Source organism: Lupinus angustifolius, chromosome LG17, assembly GCF_001865875.1.
Source record: "Lupinus angustifolius cultivar Tanjil chromosome LG17, LupAngTanjil_v1.0, whole genome shotgun sequence".
Lineage (NCBI taxonomy): Eukaryota > Viridiplantae > Streptophyta > Magnoliopsida > Fabales > Fabaceae > Lupinus > Lupinus angustifolius.
In genome coordinates this window covers 1,830,767-1,853,281 of record NC_032025.1, presented here as the reverse complement: position 1 = coordinate 1,853,281, position 22,515 = coordinate 1,830,767, and the positions used below count along the sequence as shown (strand labels likewise).

Below are 22,515 nucleotides of genomic sequence, written 5' to 3'. Positions count from 1 at the left end.
CAGCTTCACACAAAAAGATAAAATATTCAAATACACATGTCTAGACCATATACATTATTTTCTACAACATAAATAAACTAGACATATGTCTCATTTAAGTGTTTTATTTGGGCAGTACAAAAAGTAATTTCAATATAATAGCCAGTAGTTAATTTGAAATTTGTCCAAGAAACCTTTTTGGTGCCAAAAGAATGAAAGAGTAGTAGTGCTCAATTCTTCATGGGCTATGGCTGAGCCCGCCCAAAATTAAATAGAATATAAATCCGATCTCCTCCCAAACATTTTTATATGGAAAATAATCAATACAGAATATAGATTTCAGGAAGAGATGGCTAGGAAAAATCCCATGTTCTTTTTGGATGATAGATATCAAATAAATTCTTATTCATTTTGCTTAACTACATATATTGATTAAAACACACACACACACAATATATATATAACAAACGCACTAATGCTAATACACATTGATAAAGAAAACAGAAGAGGTTAACATTCTAGTAGATTGTTTAAATAGAGTATCATGTTTCAGCTGCTGTAACTTCAAGAGCTCTTGATAATGCTATGGTATCCTGAGAGGCTGAGATATTCAGTGACATTTCCCAACTCAATGAAGAGTTCAATATTCTAGACAGAGATAGCACAATCTCATACATGTGTGGACGACTTTCTGGATCTTTCTCTATGCAATCATCAATCATTCCAACTACAAACATAGCTAGTTCTAAAGGATAATTTCCTTTCAAAGAAGGATCCATAAACTCCTTCACCCTCTCTTGCTCATTTTTCTCACCAACCATGTCACATAAAATATGTGACAAATTCTTATTATCTTCTGCCAATATAGCAGCAACCTCTTTTCCAGTGAGGAGTTCCAGCAATAACACCCCAAATGCATACACATCAAGCTTTGTAGATACTAAACCATTTTCCAAATACTCTGGAGCCATGTAACCTCTTGTCCCAATAATATGCCTTGTCAAAGGAAGTTGCTGACCCTCTTGAACTTCCACGGATCTAGCAAGTCTTAAGTTTGAAACTTTTGCCCTTAAATCATGGTCCAAAAGAATGTTACTACTCTTTAGATCCTTATGGATATGTGGAGGGGAAGTGAAACTATGAAGATAGTCAAGTCCTGTGGCCACATCAAATGCAATTTGTATTCTTTTTGTCCAACTTAGAAACTTCCCATTCATGTTGTTGTTGAAGTAGATCCATTCACTCAAGGCTCCATTAGTAGCATACTCATAAACAAGATACCAATGACCTTCATTCAAGCTAACACCGGAGAGGCGAATAACGTTAGCATGGTTCACTTTGTTCAGTAGCTCAATTTCCTTTAACACATTTCCTTCAACCTTTTTAATTGCAGCCAAATCTCCGTTAATAACGCCGTGAAAAACAGATCCTTTAATCCAATAGCTTGGATTGAAGTTATCTGTTGCATGCTGTAGTTCCTCAAAAGCATACACTTTGAATGATTGAGCTATGCCAGATATGATCTCTGACAATTGTTTAGATTCTTCCTCTCTTTGTCTCCCTTGTGAACTCTCAATTGCATCAAAACTCTCAGAAACAGCTGCATGATCTTTTTTATTTTTCATTTTTCTATGGTGTATATAGAAACTTATAGCACAAAGAATTAATACTAAGACAATAACTCCAACACCAGCAGCAATAGAAACTGCATACACCCACTTTTTGTTTGAGCTTTTATCTGTGGTGGAAGAAGAGGGAAGTGAAGGTGGTGGAGCTGAAGAAACGGTTTGAGAATTTGAGGGCTTATCATGAAGGGGAACTAGAAGAGTGGTGAAGGGTTGGATGGTGGCATTTGTCATAGTAAGATTATTAGCTTCAAGAGTGGTCTCAGTTTTGACACCAAATTTTTCACTAACGAGTGAAACAAAATCACCCCCCTTTACTAAGTAACTTAAAAGATACTTGACACCTTTCTTCGTTTGATTCTTTGTTGGACAAGCACATCTAAGAGGAACTAAAAGTTCTCTACCTTGGAACATGTTCCAAGGATTGTGGTTTTCATTCTGCAAAGCTTGACATGTTGAGAGGCCTTCAAAAGTGTTGCTAGCAATCAAAAAGGGTGTGTCTGCATTCTGGACCACATAAGATGTGTTTGCCTGATAATACTCACTTGCACAAGAACATTTGACTGGAACAATTACTAGCTTGTTTGTTTCAAAAGTGCCATTAAGGGAGACTGAGTTTATTTCTGCAAGCTGGGATGGGTCAGAACTTAACAAAGCTGATATTTTGGAAACAGAACTGTAAAGGGGTTGAGATCTGAAGGTAAGGTAAGCTTGGCAACTTTTATTTGCACCATTACAAATGTAACCACGGATTGATTTTGAGTTACCCTTTCTATAACATGCTGTTGTGCCTAAACCAATATAAGGTTGCTGCCCCTCAATCAAAGAGAAGGTGCAGAACAATAGGGTGAAAATGAAGGAAGGGATTAAAGGAAAGTGACTCATTGTGATTGCAAAGGAAAGAGTACAGATTGATGCTAAAGGATTTTGCTCAATAATTACAGTAGTGCAACACAACAGCAAAACTTCCTTAAATGAGTTAGTTCAGTCTATTTTTTTCTTTTTTCTTTTAACTATTTAATTCAATGGTCATAATTTCAAATGGAATGCAATTTCTGAGAAGAAACCACTTACACCTTTATTGATTTGCTTTCTGAAGTTGAGTTTATGGCTAAATGGGAGATAAGTTAAATTAGGTTCAGCTCGATACAAATTTATTTAATTCGAATTGGTATGATTTGTCCAGAGTTCACGATTTATTCAAGTTCAACTCATTTGTTGTTTGATTGATTTAATTCGTCAACTTAAATAACAATTATTTATTTATATATAAAATAAAAAACTTACATGTGTATATATACGTATCTACATACTCATGTATATATATATATATAATTAATTATACCCATAAATCTAACTAGTTAAATTATATTTAATTAAAATTTAACTCATTTACTTAAAAATTTGATTTTTATTTCAAGTTTGATCCACTTCATTCATGAATGAAATCTATGGAACTAAATAACAAATTTGGTTTCCAAGTAATGTAGATCCATTCATTCTCACTGCTACTTTTCAACGGTTTTGACAATTGCTATATGAAAAAAGTAGAAGGATTGTTTGTCTATTCTCCCTCTGTAGCTAGCCAACCAAATTATATGGAACATGTGAAGATATTAATTTATATTATTATGATATATATTTTAAATTAAGTTAAAAGAATTAATTGAATGTGGATAATAAGTGGGACAAGAATGAGTACATGTGATCCAATCCAGAACAAACAGGACTGTCAGTGTCGAATATCAATTATTATATTCTAGAAGTCGTTTACCTGACTGTGCCTTATCACTTTGAAAATAGTTTGTATCTTTTGCTTTAATATGTTTTTCACACTTATTGTTTTTTTTATTTTATTCATTATATTTATGACTTTAATATTTGTATAGACTAAAACCAAATAAATTATTCATTAAAAAAATGGAGACCAAAATTAAACTTATCTAATTTTGATTGGCTAACTAAGGCTATTATCTCATCTTATAAATAATAAATAAAATATCTTAAAGTTTCTAATTGTTTATTTCAATAAGTATCATTGTTATTGAAACCTTACATGACACTTTTATCTAATTTGATGGCTAAAAATATATCTAATTACTTTTTTAATTGGTTTAGTGACATCCTCGTTGTGTAAATTATTTTGGGGGTCATTAATATAAATACTCGGTAATATTGATGATTCCCATGAAAAAATAATATCAATAATATTTTGTTGCTGATCTTTATCTGTGGGTCAAGAGTTTTACTATGATTTTTATATTAATTAAATCCTAGGTTTCACGGTCTAATCATTTTCAATTGATTTTGTTAACTGATGTCAATATCACGATTTCAATTTATTAAAAGAATCAAGATACGTTCTTCAGTTCAGTACTTTTTATTAATAAATAAAACAGTCAATTCATAACAACTTTAATTAAAATAATGGACATGCCATAATCTCTCTACCTGAGGCAAATCAAACCTAGGAAAGATAATTAATAATATTTATATTGTGAATATAATATATTATTTATGTATTTATTATCATTGACTCCTACATAAAATTAATATATAGAGATATTGAAGAATAAATTCTATAAAAAAATTATATTTACAGTATATAAATATTAAATTCATAATAATACGATTAAGCTATTTAGACTCTCAAATCACCATTCATATTTTAGGATGAAACATATGAGTAAGATTTAATCTCCATTAATTCTTAAACACGATGAAATTTGAAAATGTACTTATCTAAATTAGAACGGGACAAAATAAGAATGAGACCAATTGATATAATACAAAAATAACAAGATTAAAAATATAATTTATTTGTGAGATGCTTGATGAAAATGCTAAAATTTACTCTGAACATTGAATAAGTCAAGATGATTTCATATCAAAATACATATAAATACCAATGATATATGATAATAATCAAATAAATATTGATTTATATAATGTGACGGAACATATTCCTTTACAAAGGAAAGGAGTATAGAAAAAAACAGTATGAGTAAATAAGCTGGAATCCAAAATAGGTTGATATTTTAGTGGAAAAAATGACATAAAAATAAGAGTATAACAATTACATGATGATCCAGAAAGAGTATAACAAGTAGGCATGAGATCTTCTATCCCAAAAAGTTGTTGTCTTTATATCCTTATTCAATAGTATTCCACAAAATAATGTAAAATATTGATTTTTTTATAACTTTTTTTAAATTAAATAATACATTTTGATTGGTTTAAGATATCATTGAGAACACCGGTAGAAACAAATAGGAAATCTCCATCAATAACAAGTAGGTTGATATTTTAGTGGGGGAAAATGGCATAAACCTAACTTGGGCTGATTCTTTCTACTAGCGACAGATCTTCATGTTAGAATAGGTAATACCTGTAATTCGCACTCCCTTTTAACCAATCATAATTTTGTAAGTTAAAAAATCTGTTTGGATTGGTTAGTAAGAAATGGGTGGACATTTTCAATAGTCCCATCCTCATAATAATGTTAAGAATAATTGGATGTTTTTTTGAACTATCCCAGTACTCCTTTATCTTTTTTTGGCAAGTAACTAATTTCTTTTGGGTTCAGTGGTTATTCCTTTTAACAAGTGACACTTTCAGAAATTAAACTCTCAATTTTGGAGATCCATTAAAGCTTTATATAATATACCAACACTTTTATTGGTAAATCAGATATTCATGTTACAATAAATTATTTGTCCTAATAAAAATCCTCAATTATTCTACTGACTAAAACAAAAGTTGAATGAAAATTGAAATGCATGATTATTAGTCAGTTTTTATATTTCCACCATTTTAATATAAACTTTTACCCCTTTTTTCTTTCTAAACTATTATATGATTGATGGTGTAATGTGATAAGGAATAGAAATAGAAAAAAAATGAAGCCTAAAACGTTACAAAATAAAAATATGTAAAAATATAAGGGTCGATTCAAACTATTCAAATTAATAGGTCAACAAAGTGTAGAATGCAATCTGACTTGGCTACATTTGCCATTATATTGAAAAGTAAACAGTGCTCCTTTTCTCTTATTAATTTTTTGTTGTTGAAAAACACCATTGTTTTTTTTATTTAAGATTAAGACAATTGTCTATATATATTTGATCCGATAGCGACACCCATCAGCAGAGCAGAGATAATCACACCTCTAAAAAAATATTTTTTAACAATAAGATTACAAGGTATCTTGCTTAACGCAAAAAATTAAGATATCATCACTAGCTTTAGTAACAATTATCGTAGATGACTAATTACAAGTGAACGACTACATATTACATATAAGTTTATCAAAATAAACTATTGAAATTATTCTTCATAGATATATAATAGTATTAGGATAAATTAGAATACCAAGTCTCGTTTACGAAATACTCTTACTCAACACGAAAGATCATAAAAAATGGAAATATATATTTGTTATTTGTCAACTTCATAGCAAAGTCATTAATAATCTACTTCAGAAATTCCAATCAACAATTTCCCAGATAACTTATTGATACATATGTTCTTGCTCCACCCGAAAGAGACTCGTAAATGGGCAACAATGTTCTTTTATTGGTCAACTTTATGCTTCTAATTTAATACTGAAATTTACTATTACAATAACAACACCTAAATAAACTTTCCATCCATATCCATCGCTTGATTATTACCATCATCAAAGTACAAGTATGGCTAGTACAAAATTAAACACGGTTCCCAAATAAATTATATAAGCTGTTGTGCTTACTTCTTGATGCCACACGAGGTTCTACTAATGTGAGTGCCTCTAACAATTGGTTTAGATTTCAAAACAAGGTTATGCTTCTTAGGCATGATGATGTGTGAGAGATAGGAACATAAAGGTTACGGTTGTATATAACCATTTCGAACCTAATTGCAACTAGCGTATGCCAACATAATTCATTATTTAATTAATAAGTTAAAAAATATATGTATGTGTTAGACCCTTTCAAAAATAAATAATCTATAAGCATATTAAACCATTATATATTATTAGTTTATTTAGGATGGTTGCAATGTCATGGGTGGAAACATGGGACCTAGTCTACTATTTATTGATTAATGAAGAGGTTTTCACATAAAAAATATATTATAAAATCTTTCATGGGACAAGAAAAATAAGTTATTTCTTTATATATAAGTTGTTTATTATTATTCGCTAATTATATAATGTGTGTAGGTAAAATAGAAACAAGGGAGTCATGAAAATGGGGACATATGGGAATTCTATTTAGTGAGAAACGTTTCTGAAAACGAAGATGTAAGAATTTTTGGGTCATATGTATTATTTAAATGTGATTAAGGTATTATTTTATGTAGATAAATTAAAGTGATCTAGGTATATGATTATAGACATAATTGTTATGAAAATTATTGTGTAGATACATAAAGCTTTATCAACCGGTAGTATTTTTTAAAATAATATAAAATATTAATTTATATTTTTTATAATTTGTTTACTAATTAAGTAATATATTTTGATTGGTTTGGTACACTAGTAAACGTAAATAAATATAGGAGATCTTCATCACAATGCAGGCAGAGAATCGTTCTTATGGAGCTTGAACACTGACGTCTTTCGAGATCAGATTCCCCAAGGGAGAGATCATGTTATGCATTCTTGATTCTTCTCTGTTTTATCTTTTAACTTTCCCAATATTCTGGACTGATTCATAGAGATATCTAGCTCATATTTATTGCCACAAACTACATTGTACATGGCTTAATTTGGTGATAACATTCACCTAAAAATAATACGACTCATATATCCTCTTACCAAAATAACTTAATACATGTGTTATTTATAAACTAAATTATATTAGTAAGTAAAATGTTGTTGTGTGACATGTGTCAACTTCCTATATGTGTAGAAGAATTTGCATAATGATATATTATTTTTTAAATAATTAACTCCTTTAAAATACTTGTGCCATTTTTCCTCTACTCACAAATTTTCACATCATTTATCTTTCTATAAAAAATAGAACATCTTCATACGATTTTTCCTTCACTATATAGTTAACGCTTAAAGTAGAGTTATGACAACTGGATCTTGTAATTATTTAAAAAATAAATAAGATTTACAGAACTACATTTGATAAATAAATAAGCAAGTTTTAATGTTCATATAATATTTCTCATTGTAATAAACGAATTGCTTGAAACATACCTCTAAAAATTAGAACATCATTTCAAATCTAAGATTTTTTTTTTTATAAAAAAAACTAGACGATTTTATACATAACTCATGTATTTACACTCGCTCATAACTAGCAATAACGACAAACCTTTTGCAATGATAAGCTTGAATCTCATTGATTATGAATATGTATATATCAATAGTTTTTGTGTGTTGCATATCTTAAAAAAATAGTTTGTGTGTATATAGGGTGACTATGATTTTGGGAAATCAATTATCGGTATATCCTGTGAATGCGGCGAATATTATTTTTTGTTGAGGCCCTAACAAGTACAACAATTATTTTCAGGTCAGAACTTTTTCCCTTTAAGATGGTGTAAGGGGAAATGATGCTAAGGTGTGAACACTTTCATGACATCCTCTGTTTATATTATTCCTATTTCCAGATCCCATATAAAAAATTAACATTTCAAATTAAAGAAATGACAAAAAAATAATTAGAAAAATAAATGTTGCGATTGAGTGTCAAATATCATATGTATTGCACGACCATGGTCTAATGGAAAGTCTAAAAATGTCAATTAACTTGTTAATGTTATTTGTCATGCAAGGACATAACTCACACATAAGTAACTTTGTCTCACTATATAATCATCCAATTGGTAGATTGTAATAATATTTACTTTGTGATTTCATGAGAGAATATAAATATACCCCACGTGATGGCATTAATTACTTTTTTTTATACCTAATTCAAATATAGTCATATCTTTTCACTGATTGATAAACAAAAATCTTGATTATTGTAATCTTTGGCCCCAAGATTTGATATTTTGTTTTTTTATAAAAAGTTTAACTATAAAAGATCTCTATTCCTAATTGATTCACACTCTTGCCCTCATTAGTAATTTGGAAGGGTTCACTTGTGATAAAACCAGCTTATATCTCGCACAACGCTTAAGCTTTAAGAGAATGGCAGCCTCTTACTGCGTGAAGGAGAGTAAACCCTGTGTGATTTGGGTTGAGAAATACTTCAAAGATTGCCTCTGCAATATAAAAGATGAAATATCTTTTGGGTTCGGGTTCTTCAGCCTAATGTGTTGGGGAGCAGCAGAAATTCCTCAAATAATTACCAACTTTAAAACCAAGTCCAACCATGGAGTCTCCCTCACTTTTCTCCTTGCTTGGGTCGCTGGGTTCGTTTTCTTTTCTCATTGTCTTTAATAATTCATTAACTAATTTCTCCTATTTGTTTTAACGAAATCTTTGTTAAAATACTTGGATGCAGTGATTTGTTCAACCTCATGGGTTGCCTTCTGGAACCAGCTACGGTAAATGAGATTTAACAGTACAACACTAAACTATTTTTTTTTGTGGACTTACTTTTATTTATTCTTCTCTCTGGTATTTTGTTTCGCTTCTTGTTTTTTCCAATGCATGGCTGGAAATGCAGTTGCCAACCCAGTACTACACAGCTCTGGTAATTAAATTCAAACTTCAATTTTCCAGTAATTTCATCTATTTCTTCTGTTCAATGTTTCGTTCTTCTTCCCGAGTCTTGCTATTGAAGTTGTTGTCAAAACATGTAGTTATTTTTACAGTTACAAATTAATTGGATCCGTTTGAATCCTATCGTTTTCGTCTCTAGCTTATTCTCAGGAGTGATCAAAAGAGATACACAAAATTAAAGTTGCATAAATTACGAGTCGGGTCTATTAAAAAAATTTATTTTGTGTCTTGTTCTCTGATAACACTAGCATATATTCACACTAATATTAGTGGGGACGGATCAATATACATACATATATATATATAATAGGCGCGCGTTGTGAATATTTTTTAAACTTATTGTTTTGAAAACAATGCTACAAGAGTTTATGATTAGTTATATAATATATATATACAAAAATATATACAAAAGTATATACGACTAAATATTTTTATTAACAAATACTACATAGATACAATGACTTATACAAAATATATATAAAATGAGAAAAAGTGTCTTACATTTATTTCTTGGATGAAAGAAGTGAAGCCGCATATTCCATTAATTATGCTAAAAAAATTCTCTGTTCCAACTATTGATTATTGGCTAGCGAATAGATATATTATATTGTTTTGTTGTGGGGAGGTCGCTCGTGCCTTTATCCATATGTGAATATAAGGAAGATGATAAAAAAACTACATTGTATAATTAAATAAAGTAATACTTAAATAGCAAAAAACCCAAATTTTAATTTTAAAATTAAAATTATTGTCTTTTGATTCCTTTACCTCGACACAACAAAACCCCCTCATAGGGATTTAATAATTTATAACCATTTGAGAGATTAAATTTGTTAAACCAAGAACACTGTTACAAAAAAAGAAGATTAGGCCTGGTTGATGTGACTCAAGGCTAGCCCATTCGGAAGACAATTTCACTTTGCTACACCCGGATGATGTCTTATTATACTCATATTGGAAAACTTTGCTGTGCTGCAAAAAATGGATACACTGAATCTGAAACTCACATTTTGTATATATGAAATAAATACATCAAATTGTAATGGACTAAAGGTTATGATTATGACAAGTTATTTATCCAAAAAATAATGATAACAAGTCCCTTGGTCTTTATTTATCTCAGTATTTAGTACTGTTGTAGTAAGTTATTTATTTTACCTTGATGCTAACATCTACTATTTTTGTGTATGACAGCTTTACACAATCACTACAATCATATTAGCATCCCAAAGCCTCTATTATGAATACATCTATAGTTGGTGTAAGCGTCGTCATAATATCAACAACGAAGAGGTACATTTTAACTGTTAACTTTTCCAATTTCTCATATCCCATCCAGCCACAAAGTTTCCACAAAAAAGAAGAAAATAATGCTTCTTTACTCTGTTCATAAGTAAGAGTAGTAGATTTTTCATTGGATTATTATTGAAGTTTGAGTTTGCTGATATATAGGCTCAAGAGGATGAAACAAAACCATTAATACTGAAACCAGGCAACGAGTCTGTGATTCCAATACCAAATGGCACACATAAATCAACACCTCGAATGGAGTTCCACTATATGTACGTACCCAAATTCTACTCAACCATGAAATCATAGCTTGAGCATTGTTTTTTGCAATAATATCAAATGAATGTTTTAATTAAAAAAAATGATGTGAAAGTGATCTTTTTGTATTGTTGGGTTAATTAAACAGATCAGCGAGATCATTGGCAGGGAATGGTACCTCACCATTTTGTTCCCACATGAGAGCTGCTAAAAGTGGCCCTTCAGCCATGCCATTGAATAATGATTCTTCTTCTGATGATGAGGCACCAACTCTTCCTTTTATAAGGCCAACAACACAACCTAGACCCATACCCAGATCTAATGCTGTGAGTCTTTCACTTTCAAGAAACCTGTGCCCCTGCAATACACAAATATTACTCAAACATCAAACTGTATTATCTTCTATGTAACCGTAGTTGTGAACACCCTTGTCTCAGGGAATCTATGGAACATTTCTAGCGGCATCAGCTACCTTGCCTATGCGTGGTAATGCTCTAAAAGAGGGACACGTACTATTTCAAGGACGAAAACTCTTGCAGGTATGGTTCACCAGTAGTGCTGGTACATTAATTTATCGTTTCAAAAGAGTTTTGTTGCTGTGCATAATTGCATTCGGAAGTTGCTACTTAGTACTTACCATAAAACTTATCACAGGAGCATGTTGTACACAGTGCTTTGGGTCAATGGTTGGGATGGCTCATGGCTGCTATATATATGGGTGGTCGTCTACCTCAAATATGGTTAAATGTATGTTATTAGTTTCAAATATTCTTTGTCATTCGGATTATATTATTATGTGCTTTATTTATTGATCAAGTTTTTTTTGTACACAATCATTGGCCAGATTGAAAGAGGGAGTGTGGAGGTAACATATTTTTAGTCATTTCTTTCCTTGCATATGTGATTCACAAGTGTACACATCTTGTATTTCCACTGATTATAAATATAATGCTTTCTTTTTTTATCATATTAGGGATTAAATCCTCTCATGTTTGTCTTTGCACTAATTGCTAATTCCACTTACGTGGGAAGGTTATAATCTCCATCCCTACTATATATATTTGCATCCTTTTATTTCTGAAAAATCAAAAGTAATTAACTAATCTAGCTCCATTTTTTTTGATGCAGTATTCTTGTACGAACTACTGAATGGGAAAGCATCAAAGCTAATTTGCCGTGGTTATTGGATGCTGTAGTTTGCGTGGCACTGGACCTATTCGTATCCTTTACCTCTGCAGATTTTGAATTTATACTAACATTTATAATTAGGGTATCGAAGAACTAGGATCATATAGCTAAATTAAAGTTGCTAAACCTTAACAATATATGTCAGATACTAATGCAGTACGTATACTATAGAAACTTTCGAAGCAGTGCAAGAAATGATGATTATGAAGACTGCAACGAAGCTAGAAAAGCTGCTTCATCTTGATTTGTGAACTTGTGATGGCTCCATGTTAATTTGAAGAATTCCTTCCCAAATATTAACCAATCTCAGGCTTCTATTCTAGTAGAGATTTAGCTTTTAGAATTCAGCTGGGTGAAGATTACTAAGCACTAATTAGGTTGAGTTTTCGTCTTAAATAGTGTCAAATGACTTCCACCTAATTATCAAGCATATGATTTATGAGCTTGTGTATTTTCCTCTAATAGTTCATTCACTCACAATTTTTGAAACCCTGACGATCATATATATGATTACTATGTTCCACAAAATTATTAAAAAGGTGAAAACCTTCCACTTTTTGTCTCTATCAATAACCAATAAAGATTGTTTTTGAATATTTTGTCTCTATATATGCAGTATATACATAGAATGGTAAATTCCAAAGAGGTGTCGGGGCCAACGATGCATGTAATTGTTCCATGTATCTATTATCAGAGCATTCTGAATCCAAGAATCAAGATAACTAACAGCTATGGATTTGTTATTTGACTAACCCTGTTTTACTAGAGTTAGTTTAACTACAATGATTTCGTTTATAGGTAGTAGTTCTCACTTCTTCATGCATGAGTATCCAAATAATTTTGAAAGAGGAGATTTTCTCAACTTATTTTTCCATTAATAGGCTTTTTCTCAGCTTCTATGAGCAAATTGTTACTATTAGCACCGTAAGAAAATAGAGACCCATGAAGCATATTGGGCGCAAAAATGCGTTACAAATAGGCCCATGTATAAATTATTTAGGCGTTACCGTAGGCCAGAAGCAAAGTGAAGCAACACGCGTTTAGTCAATCAAGAACAAATTTAGCAACAAGGCAATTGCAAATTTAGGGATTTAAATTGATGAGGACAAATGCAGCCATTACATTTGCTCTCCCACATTAAATTTATTTTGAATTAATTGGTCAAAAACCTACAATTAACTAATTTTATTTTGTCTTTACCGACGACAATATTTTAGCACATGAAATAACATAAAGGGTGACTAATAGCATTGTTGTTTGGTAATGTTTGCATCTTCATCTTTGATTGGATCCGCAACTTGAAATAGCTTAAAATTTTGATAGTTAGTTCTATATGGCACAACCAGGTGGAAAGTGAAAAACTATATGAAAGCCACAAATCTAACAGAATTAAAAAAATTAGAGCTCCAAGCTGAGAAATTAACTGATTGCTTTCCCTTATGTTTACTAGCTAAATAACATGATTTTTGGTGAAAACAACGAATTAACACCCAACAAAACATCATGATACTCGAAACAACATAACAAATTATATATATGTGTGTGTATGTATGTATATATTTTCTAAAGGGCATAAGAAGACAAATTATTAGTGTTCATGCCTTTTTTCAAACAATGATGACATAAGGTTGAACTTTTGAGTGATCCACATTTGCTGTCGTGAAATTCATTTAATATATGTCCTAACTTTGAATGCCGCATTAAGTTCTAAACGGGATTTTAGGGCAGTTTGTTCATCTTTATGGGCACATCACTTTCTCCTTTCTTTTTCTGTGTCTAATCCACTATCCATCATTTTTCACTCCTTCCCTCCCATCTATTATGTATAATATAATAATGTTTATCCTAAACTATGTCTCTAATTTTATAGGGCAACATTGATGTGTTAATTAAAAAATTAAATATTTATTATTTTTTCTGTTTTTGATTTATTGGTGTTGGACGAGACATGATCTAAAACATATGAAACAATGTATCTTTATTCCGATATACTACTCCCTAACCACGTTTACGGACTCCATGTGCTTCTTGCACCATCTTTTTTTACCGGCCATGCATCTTTTTACACACTCTATGCAATGTTGATTAAAACGCAAATGTACAGTTTGACCATGAAATATAAACCATTATAATAATACTCTGTTCCTCCGCGTAGCCTACACGTTCTACAACCCTTATTATATTGCGTATGAATCGAAGTACATAAGTTGACTTAAAACTAAGGAAGACCTAACTGTTTTACGCTGGATGGCAATTACAATGTCTCAACTTTCAAATTGATTGAACTTTTAGTCTTTTACAATGTCCAATTGCTGAAACTGCCATGCTTACTTATGGCAATGCATCTAGGATCTAGCATAACTAAAATACCTATAATAATCAGAACTCAGACTTCCATGGGTGCCTCGAAATTCCCCTTCAAAGGAGTAAAAAATTAAATTAGTTATAAATCCTATACTTTGATTGACTTGAAGAAAGCTCATATTATATAAAATGTGATGATACATTTTTTTCTTTTTTCATTTTGGATAGTGTGTACAAGTTCAGTACAATTTGTTTCTTCCTTTTGACTAAGACTTAAAGTTCTAACTTATTCATGCTTTAATCTGATTGCGTTTGCCATGGTTGACTGACCAGTTCCATATAATTTCACACACAAGGATATGGTTGCTTTTAGTTGTTCCATATTTCTTATATACTTCACTGAAAACAGCAAAACCTAACCTGAAGAGTATAGACAAAATAAACAGAATAGGGAAAAAAGATTCACATTCCATATCTAGAAATCATTTAAGAATGTTATTAATAAAAACTAAAAAGAAATTGTCATTTGATTCACTATTACTAGATGTAACCTATAACAAGTCATGCACTACCTTCACAGGCAATTAAAAAGTACTAACAGGGTATATGTACAATGTAAGATCAAAGCAATTGCCATGTCGAGCTAAGAGTAGTGAATCCAGTGCCAGCTCCCACAGGACAAGCCATATATACACCTTAAATCAAAATTACTTCTTCCACCAATAATAAAAGGCAAAAAAAGAAGATAATTAATTTTATTTGTAAAGAGAAAAAAATAATAAAATAAAATTATGACATAGAGCTAAGCCTCGAGAGCAAAACGCGTTTCCAGAAGATCATAGGGAGCCCACAACGCATCCAAAGGGCAAGGGCGGTTGGCGTCAAGCCTGGCCCACGGCTTTCCCTTCCCACTCCAATGCAACAGGCTCGCCGGGCCCGGATGCAAATCGCGGCAAAGCCCGTGGAAGTTATCTCCTCCAAGCCCGTGCTGGTTCCATCTGTGATCCACCGGGCCTATATTTCCGGCGAATACTAAAAGAAACGGCGGAAGAGACCCGAGCTCGTAGATCCTCATTCTCTTCTGCAGTTCCATCCATTCCTCTATCTTTTTCGTGTAATCCCCATCCCGCCACCGCGCTAAGTCGATGACCATGACGCCGGTGTTGAAGTAGCATGCCCTGCGACCTGCGAAAGTCAGCGAGAGTGATGGGTTGGACCAGAACGTGGGAGTGAAATAGGAGCTGAAATTAGCGTTGCAGTATTCTGGTGCAGCGAGGACAACGTCGCCGGAGAGCGGCGTAGCGGCGAGTTTTGCAATGTCGTCGACGAGGACGAGATCAGAATCAAGGTATACAATTTTCTCAACGCATGGCGGGAGAAGGTTGGCCAAGTAGTTGCGAGCGTAGTTGAGAGGACAGTCTAATGCGGAGCGAATTGAAGTGGAGATGAAGCCAGCGACGGAATGGTCATCGAAAGGGTAGAATTGGAATTTGAGGTAAGGGAAGGAGGTGGAGAGTGTGCGGTTGAGGACGGTGGTGGAGTTGATCTTGGAGGCGGCGGTGACGAAGTGGAATATAATGTTTTCGGGACAGGAGGAGTGTTGGGGAACGGAGAGGATTGCGGCCATTGAGCCGCGGAGGTAGGTGACGTCGAGGGTCATGGCCACGTGCACTGCATGAGGGGAGCACGTGAGGGTGGGGTGGAGATTGATGTTGGGGCAGTTAGGGGAGTTGTAGAATTTAGGGGCTTCTTTGAAGCATTGGGCAGTGGCATGAGAGTAGAAGAGAAGGTAGAGAGAAATGAGGAAAACATGAGTAGCCATTGATGACATGAACATGTTTGGTGGAATTAAATACAATAAGAGTCCAAGGTTTGATTAAAAATCAAATTCAGTAGAGAGAGAGAGTGGGGCAGGTTGTTATGTGAGAGAGGTGACTTCAAAACTTCTTTGATCTCTTCAAAAAAGAGTACGGATCCTATTCCTTCACAAAAATGGGATTGCTGCCTCTTTAAGTATGCCAAGTCAATGATCTTCAGTACTTCTCCATGTCCATATATTCACCCACCATATTCTCCACCACTAGGAAGGTATAGAAGTTCTAATATATAGAGAGAGAAATGTACTCACATAAAAAAAAAGTCTATATCATTTTTTTTTTATGTTTATTCATACTCTTAGAAAGAATAGTATAGTATAAATAAATGGTAAATAATATATTGTATATGTTTATGTATAAAAAAGTAATAATTATTATTATATATATAGTGTTAGTTTGTACACAATACAATAATTATTTTACTATTTATTTGTATTACTAAATGATATTTAAAAAGAGTAATCAATCTACTATTAATAATAAAAAACTTTAGTGATTGAATTATAAAATATATTACCATTTTAATCATTTTGTATGTAACCAGTCAATTTATTATCATTTAATAATAAACTTGTCATTGAACTATTACATATTTTATCATCTACTATTACTTTATACATATACTATTCATTTGTATTATTTTTATATAAGAGTTAGTAATTATTAAAAATAAATGATAAATGATATATTAATTGTATAAAAAATTCTTACACTATTAACTTATACATATTTTTTTTCACATGGTTATCCATAAATTAAACTCCTTAATTAATGACCGGTCAGTTATATAAGATATGCTTTATAAAATTTGATGGTCTTTTCTATAATACAGTTTATATTTCCAATGTATAATTTGTTTTGTTTTTTCATTTGCTTTCATAATTTCTTTTAATTATTTGACATCCGGAGTATCAAATAATGAGGAATACTAAAAGAAGATTAAATCAGTCTTGTTAGAATCAGATTTTACTGGACAATTTGACTTGTTTGATTGCTCACCATACTTAAAAATAGTTCTGATTGTGTTAAAACCGATTAAATCGAATTAATCCCGAAAGTAAATCGTATGATTCACTTAAAATTAGACAAAATGTAACACTATTCTAATAGTCGAATCTTTTGTTTCACTTTAGTCCAACAAAAAGATAAAGAAATATTACTTCAATGTCATTATTCATGATTATTAATTATATAAAATTTACATGTATATATAATTATATATCTATAGATAAAAAGTATTAATTATGTATAAAACCATTCAGTCAGACCAACCGATTTAACCTAAACGAGATATCTTCCAGTTTGATATCTCACTCAAGTTATAATCTTATAATAATTACAAATAATTTTATTGATATGTATAATTTAATATGAAGTATGCATTTCATTTGGGTACTGTGAAAATGGGCAAATTTTGTAACAAATATTATAATTTATGATTTCACTCTCATTTGATAAATTTAGTGGAAACAACAACAAAAATTTGTTAGAGTCAAATATATGTTTGGTTGACATTTACATTTTATGAGAATCTTTGTTAACATATATGATAATAACTTGAAACCATATTTATTTATGATCCATATTCATGGAAATAGATGATATGATTATCAAAATATTTCTAAATATTATTCTAGTTATTATTATTGTTATATAGTTGAGAAAGCAAGTTCAATATTTTTTGATATGATAAAACTAAGATAACAAATTTATGCTAAATGACACTTAAATATAACTACAAAACTAAAAAATTATATTTGATTACTTATATAGTAAGTGTTAAGTACAAAAAATGTCTTATGCTAACATCAAGTGGATGAGCAATCAAAAAATTATAAGAATGAATGGAACATCTCTAAAAATTCATAGACAAATATTCCTAGGCTGTTAGTATATAAATAACAAGCATTGAGTAATTTTATATTGAGAATATTTTTTATGACTTGAAACAAATATAAATATAAATATATATATATATATATACTTCTATACTATATATAAAGTTAAAACTTGAAATAACTTTCATCATGGTATAATTTTCATTTCCTATTTTGCCCTTCACATTATTTAATTTTTACAAAAAAAAACTATATAATCTTAAGCAACTACCGTCAATACATTAATTAACCACATATCTCACATTAAATTAAACATTATCATAAGCACAAAAAATATAATATAAAGTACACAAAACACAACAAATACATTCTAATTCAACAATTGAAATATATAAAAATTGAATAGGTAGTATCACATAATATTCGCCGACAGACACGAAATATCTGTACACACTAGTATATATAATTCCTAAACACTAAGAAATATTTTTTTACAAGCTCAAACAAATGGCCCTTAGAGAAAATAGTTTATCAACCAGGATTTTTTTTTTTTTACCTTTTCAACATATCTTATATTTATTGTTAATCATCATTATCTAATTAAATAATTTCAATCACCATTATTTATTTAAAAGTGATAAATATTAAATTGAGTATTATATCTATGTATAGTCTATTATACATTTAGCTTCTTTTTGAGTACATACATTTTTTTAATATTAAATTTCTCTTTTTATTTATGGTATACTAGTGGTGATAGGCACTTCGTGCCTGCTAGCCTATATTCATATTTTTATAATGTTAATTCAAAATTTATATATTTTATTTTGGAGAATTAAAATATTTTTTTGTATTGAGTATACTTTATATTGTATTTTTTATTGGAGATACTTTATATTATAATATTTTGTTTTATTATAATGCTAGAGAGGTGGTTAATAGGTTTGTGGTGATTACATACTTATATAATTTTTTGTAAAAATTAAAAAGTTTAAAGGTAAAATAGGAAAATGAAATTACACCATAGTAATTATTTCATGTTTTCTCTTTATATATAGTATAGCTCATGTTATAAAAGAAATAGGTTTTCCAAATTTAAGGGTCTATCACTAGTCTTTCTCAATCGATATCCCAAAATAATAAATGTCCAAATAAAAGCAAGCAAAATTGGACGAGGGACACTGAAATTGTCCACATTCTCCGGCATTTCTCCCTCACCGTCCGTCGCCTCCACCATGATTGGTAAGGCGGCGTCAACGGCGATCTCTACCTTCAACTTCTACCTCTCCGAACACCCCACCGTTGTCGGATTCCGATGGAGCTACACACAATGGGGTTCAACCTGGTCCTTTCTCTTCACCTCCATCACCGCTTACATTCTCATTTCCCTTTTCCTTCACCTTATCTTCTCTTTCCTCCTTCGCCGTACCCGACCCGTCCCTCTCGGACCCTTACCCGCCCTTCACAGCCTCTCCATGTCCCTCATCTCCGTCACCATCTTCGTCGGAATATTCCTCTCCGCCGTGGCAGAAATTAGAGACACACGGTGGTTCTGGCGCCGTTCTATAACACCGTTTCAATGGCTTTTATGTTTCCCACTTGGTACGAGACCTTCTGGCCGTGTCTTTTTCTGGTCCTACGTTTTTTACTTATCTCGTTTCCTTCACATGTTGAGAACCGTTTTTATCATCCTACGACGTCGTAAATTGGCGTTATTTCAACTCTTCAATCATTCAATATCCACCTTCATGTCTTTCATTTGGCTCGAATTCTCGCAATCGTTTCAAGTTCTCGCGATTCTGTTTACCACTTTTGCATATTCTGTTATGTACGGTTACAGATTTTGGACCGCGATTGGGTTGAAAAGCGCGTGCTTTAATTTTGAGTTAAATTGCCAGATTGTGTTGTTGGGTTTCAATTTAGTTTCCCATGTTGGAGTGCTTTTGCTGCATTTTTTCAAAGGTGGTTGTAATGGTATTGGTGCTTGGGTTTTCAATTCTGTGCTTAATGGTGCTATTTTGTTTTTGTTTCTCAACTTTTATGTGAGATTGTATCTTGGTGAAAGGAGGAATATGAAGGGTGTTGAAGTTAGTGATCAGAGTGAGAATAACAGTGTCTTAGAATCAGATACGCACAAATTGAAGTCCAATTAAAGGTTCTGATGCAAGTAGTGTGTAAACAAAAGTATGTATGGTTGTGCTGCAATTTTGCTGGTGGATAATCTTTACCTTTATCACATGCAGAAAACTGCAGGTATATATAAGGCAAATTTTATAGAAAAATAGAATTTTTTTTCAGTACTTATTGTGATAAGTATGTATTATATGTTTGATATCTATTACAAACCAAAAGCCTCTCAATCTAAATTACCTCATCCTGCTCCACATGTGATTATTTATTAATGCAATAATGCAGGGCCATTATGTAAGCCACTTTTTCCTTTATTTTTCATGTTTGATATGTAATCAATTTGGTTAAAATACTTTAACAAGCTTTAAGGGTGAGCTCACCCCCTAAGACTAAACCTTGAGACATGCCATGCTAATACCACTAAAAAAAAATAGAACATGGGAACAAAGAAAAACAACATTCACATACCCTTTTCTTCCTATACCTTCAGTTTTCATACTCATTTTAATGGAGAGACAAGTGTTTAAAAAAAAAAAAGTACAATAAAATTTTCAGTGACACATTTATCCTTTTGTTTGTAATAAAATTATATTTTTGTCACTAAAAATAACTGCAAAAATTGTACTTGTCATTCTTATTCCATTTTACATGACCACGTTTTTATACAATTTGTAAATCCTTAAAGTTTTAAAAACAAGAATGCCCCACACAGCTGAGGTTACGAGGGTGGCGGTGGACAGTGATTGGCGGCTGAGGATGGTGGTGAAACCGATTGGTGGTTGATTCGAACAACCCTTGATGTTAACATTTTTGTTATGATTTTATAAGATATTACTCCAATATTATTATTAGAATAAAAATAACTGTTTTTTAAGACATTGTTTAAGGAATTGAAGTATGTATTGGAAATTAATATGCTTACCAATATTCTTAAACAATGTTTTTAGATCACTTATTAGCACATCCTTACTATTGTTACTATTCCTACTATCAAATTCAGGCGAGTCCCAAGTTCGTGACAGTCCTCCTAAATGAACAAAATTTAGCTCCTTTGGGTGAAGGAAAAATCTTTGGGAAGTTATTTGTATGTTTCCTTAGTCCCTCAATAAATATAACAAATCAGGTAAACAATTAAAAATAAAGAATGAGAGTATAATTAATGGTGAGTCAGCATCGCGGTCGTTACGCGTAATAAAGACAATAGTTTTTGTGGCCTATGTAGGGAAATATCCTGCCGACACTCAAAACACGTTTCCTCTCGTATTCTCCCACAATATCATATCTATCAAATGTTGATAGAGAAAAATCAATAAGGCGTCGGTTTAATATTATAAGTTTTCACTAAATTTTCATAATAATTAAAATGTCAATGGTTTGATTGTTGAGAGTAACACTTATTTGAAAGGGACAACTACATAAAACGAATTATCCAAAGGAGGTGATACATTTGTTGAACAGAAAAAAACTTAATACAAAAATATGTTTGAAAAAACATATAATATATTTTAAAAATTGTTCTTTCCTAGAACACAAAGGTACGGACAATGGTTGATCTGTTGCTGAGGAAAGGAGAAGAGGATAGTCGTCAAAGTAGCAAAATGAGATAAGAGAGCTGGACCTGCCGGTGGAGGTACCTGAAAAGGTTCTCCGACGATCAAGTCAGTGTATGAACTAAGTGCAGAGAGTAGTAGAGTGAGTAATGCTAAAGAGTAAAGATGTTAAGATACTTCCTGTTGGTAGACATCCTTATTTATAGAAGGAAGAGTTGACTTTGGGCTCTTGGCAGGTGGTGCGACGCGTGGCCGACCAAAGGTATTGTCGGGGGTTGCTTTTCCCGTGTCAGGCGGTCTGCCAGGACCGTACACTGTGTCACTCTTATCTTTTAGCATGTGATTGGTTTGGTAGCCGTTCTGCAATCTGTCTGTCGTGCTGGCAGGTGGGTTGGTAAGGTAGTGCAGACATGCTGCCTCTAAGGTCAACTCTGGTGGTCCCAACACGCAGAACTCATCTCGGCGACCAAATACGTGTCTCTTCGGTTCGCCGGGTAGGAACAAAAATAGTAGTCAATGATATCTTAGATAGTTTGAATGAAGAAAAAAAAATTTCAATTTACTAAATAACTTCATAGACAATGAGTAAATAATGAGGGAATGTTGAGTGATTTTATTCCCTATATTTGTGAGTTTATTTTTTAAACTTGCTTGTGCTCAATAGTATTGAATGGAATTTCGAACGTGGTTTGATCATGCTGATTAGATAATATACTACATAATATTAAACCGGAATGATCCATAGATAAGAAAGATATTCTTGATGAACAAAAAGGAATGAGAAATGTTATTGAATTGAAAATG

General features: G+C 31.8%; 4 protein-coding genes across 5 annotated transcripts; 2 read left to right on the top strand and 2 right to left on the bottom strand.

Moving 5' to 3' along the window:
* On the bottom strand, positions 366 to 2,623 carry LOC109330492 (lysM domain receptor-like kinase 4). Its single transcript, XM_019564686.1, has one exon. It carries the CDS (start codon positions 2,487 to 2,489, stop codon positions 522 to 524), a length of 1,968 nt encoding a protein of 655 aa, XP_019420231.1. The 5' UTR covers positions 2,490 to 2,623; the 3' UTR covers positions 366 to 521.
* On the top strand, positions 8,731 to 12,583 carry LOC109330735 (seven transmembrane protein 1-like). Its single transcript, XM_019565017.1, has 12 exons — positions 8,731 to 8,963; positions 9,056 to 9,098; positions 9,221 to 9,247; positions 10,471 to 10,569; positions 10,729 to 10,838; positions 10,973 to 11,150; positions 11,262 to 11,363; positions 11,479 to 11,571; positions 11,669 to 11,689; positions 11,798 to 11,856; positions 11,953 to 12,043; positions 12,158 to 12,583. Exons 1-12 carry the CDS (start codon positions 8,740 to 8,742, stop codon positions 12,254 to 12,256), a joined length of 1,146 nt encoding a protein of 381 aa, XP_019420562.1. The 5' UTR covers positions 8,731 to 8,739; the 3' UTR covers positions 12,257 to 12,583.
* Positions 14,767 to 16,387, bottom strand: LOC109330638 (probable galacturonosyltransferase-like 1). Its single transcript, XM_019564889.1, has one exon. It carries the CDS (start codon positions 16,151 to 16,153, stop codon positions 15,119 to 15,121), a length of 1,035 nt encoding a protein of 344 aa, XP_019420434.1. The 5' UTR covers positions 16,154 to 16,387; the 3' UTR covers positions 14,767 to 15,118.
* Positions 19,125 to 21,001, top strand: LOC109332040 (elongation of fatty acids protein 3-like). 2 transcript variants are annotated; one of them, XR_002105872.1, is made up of 2 exons: positions 19,125 to 20,284; positions 20,887 to 21,001. XR_002105872.1 is itself a non-coding variant. In XM_019566888.1 (1 exon), the coding sequence occupies exon 1, from the start codon at positions 19,267 to 19,269 to the stop codon at positions 20,182 to 20,184; it is 918 nt and encodes a 305-aa protein (XP_019422433.1). In that variant the 5' UTR covers positions 19,125 to 19,266; the 3' UTR covers positions 20,185 to 20,456. The 2 variants fall into 2 exon arrangements, 1 of the variants encoding a protein (XP_019422433.1); XM_019566888.1 differs by lacking the exon at positions 20,887 to 21,001 and having other exon boundaries at positions 19,125 to 20,456.

Bases quoted from the DNA above. Each gene is read 5' to 3' on its own strand.
- LOC109330492 (XM_019564686.1), bottom strand. From the start codon at position 2,489: ATGAGTCACTTTCCTTTAATCCCTTCCTTCATTTTCACCCTATTGTTC.
- LOC109330735 (XM_019565017.1), top strand. From the start codon at position 8,740: ATGGCAGCCTCTTACTGCGTGAAGGAGAGTAAACCCTGTGTGATTTGG. The intron at 9,248-10,470 runs GTAATTAAATTC...TGTGTATGACAG, and splicing joins CCCAGTACTACACAGCTCTG to CTTTACACAATCACTACAAT. The intron at 11,364-11,478 runs GTATGGTTCACC...AACTTATCACAG, and splicing joins AAGGACGAAAACTCTTGCAG to GAGCATGTTGTACACAGTGC.
- LOC109330638 (XM_019564889.1), bottom strand. From the start codon at position 16,153: ATGTTCATGTCATCAATGGCTACTCATGTTTTCCTCATTTCTCTCTAC.
- LOC109332040 (XM_019566888.1), top strand. From the start codon at position 19,267: ATGATTGGTAAGGCGGCGTCAACGGCGATCTCTACCTTCAACTTCTAC.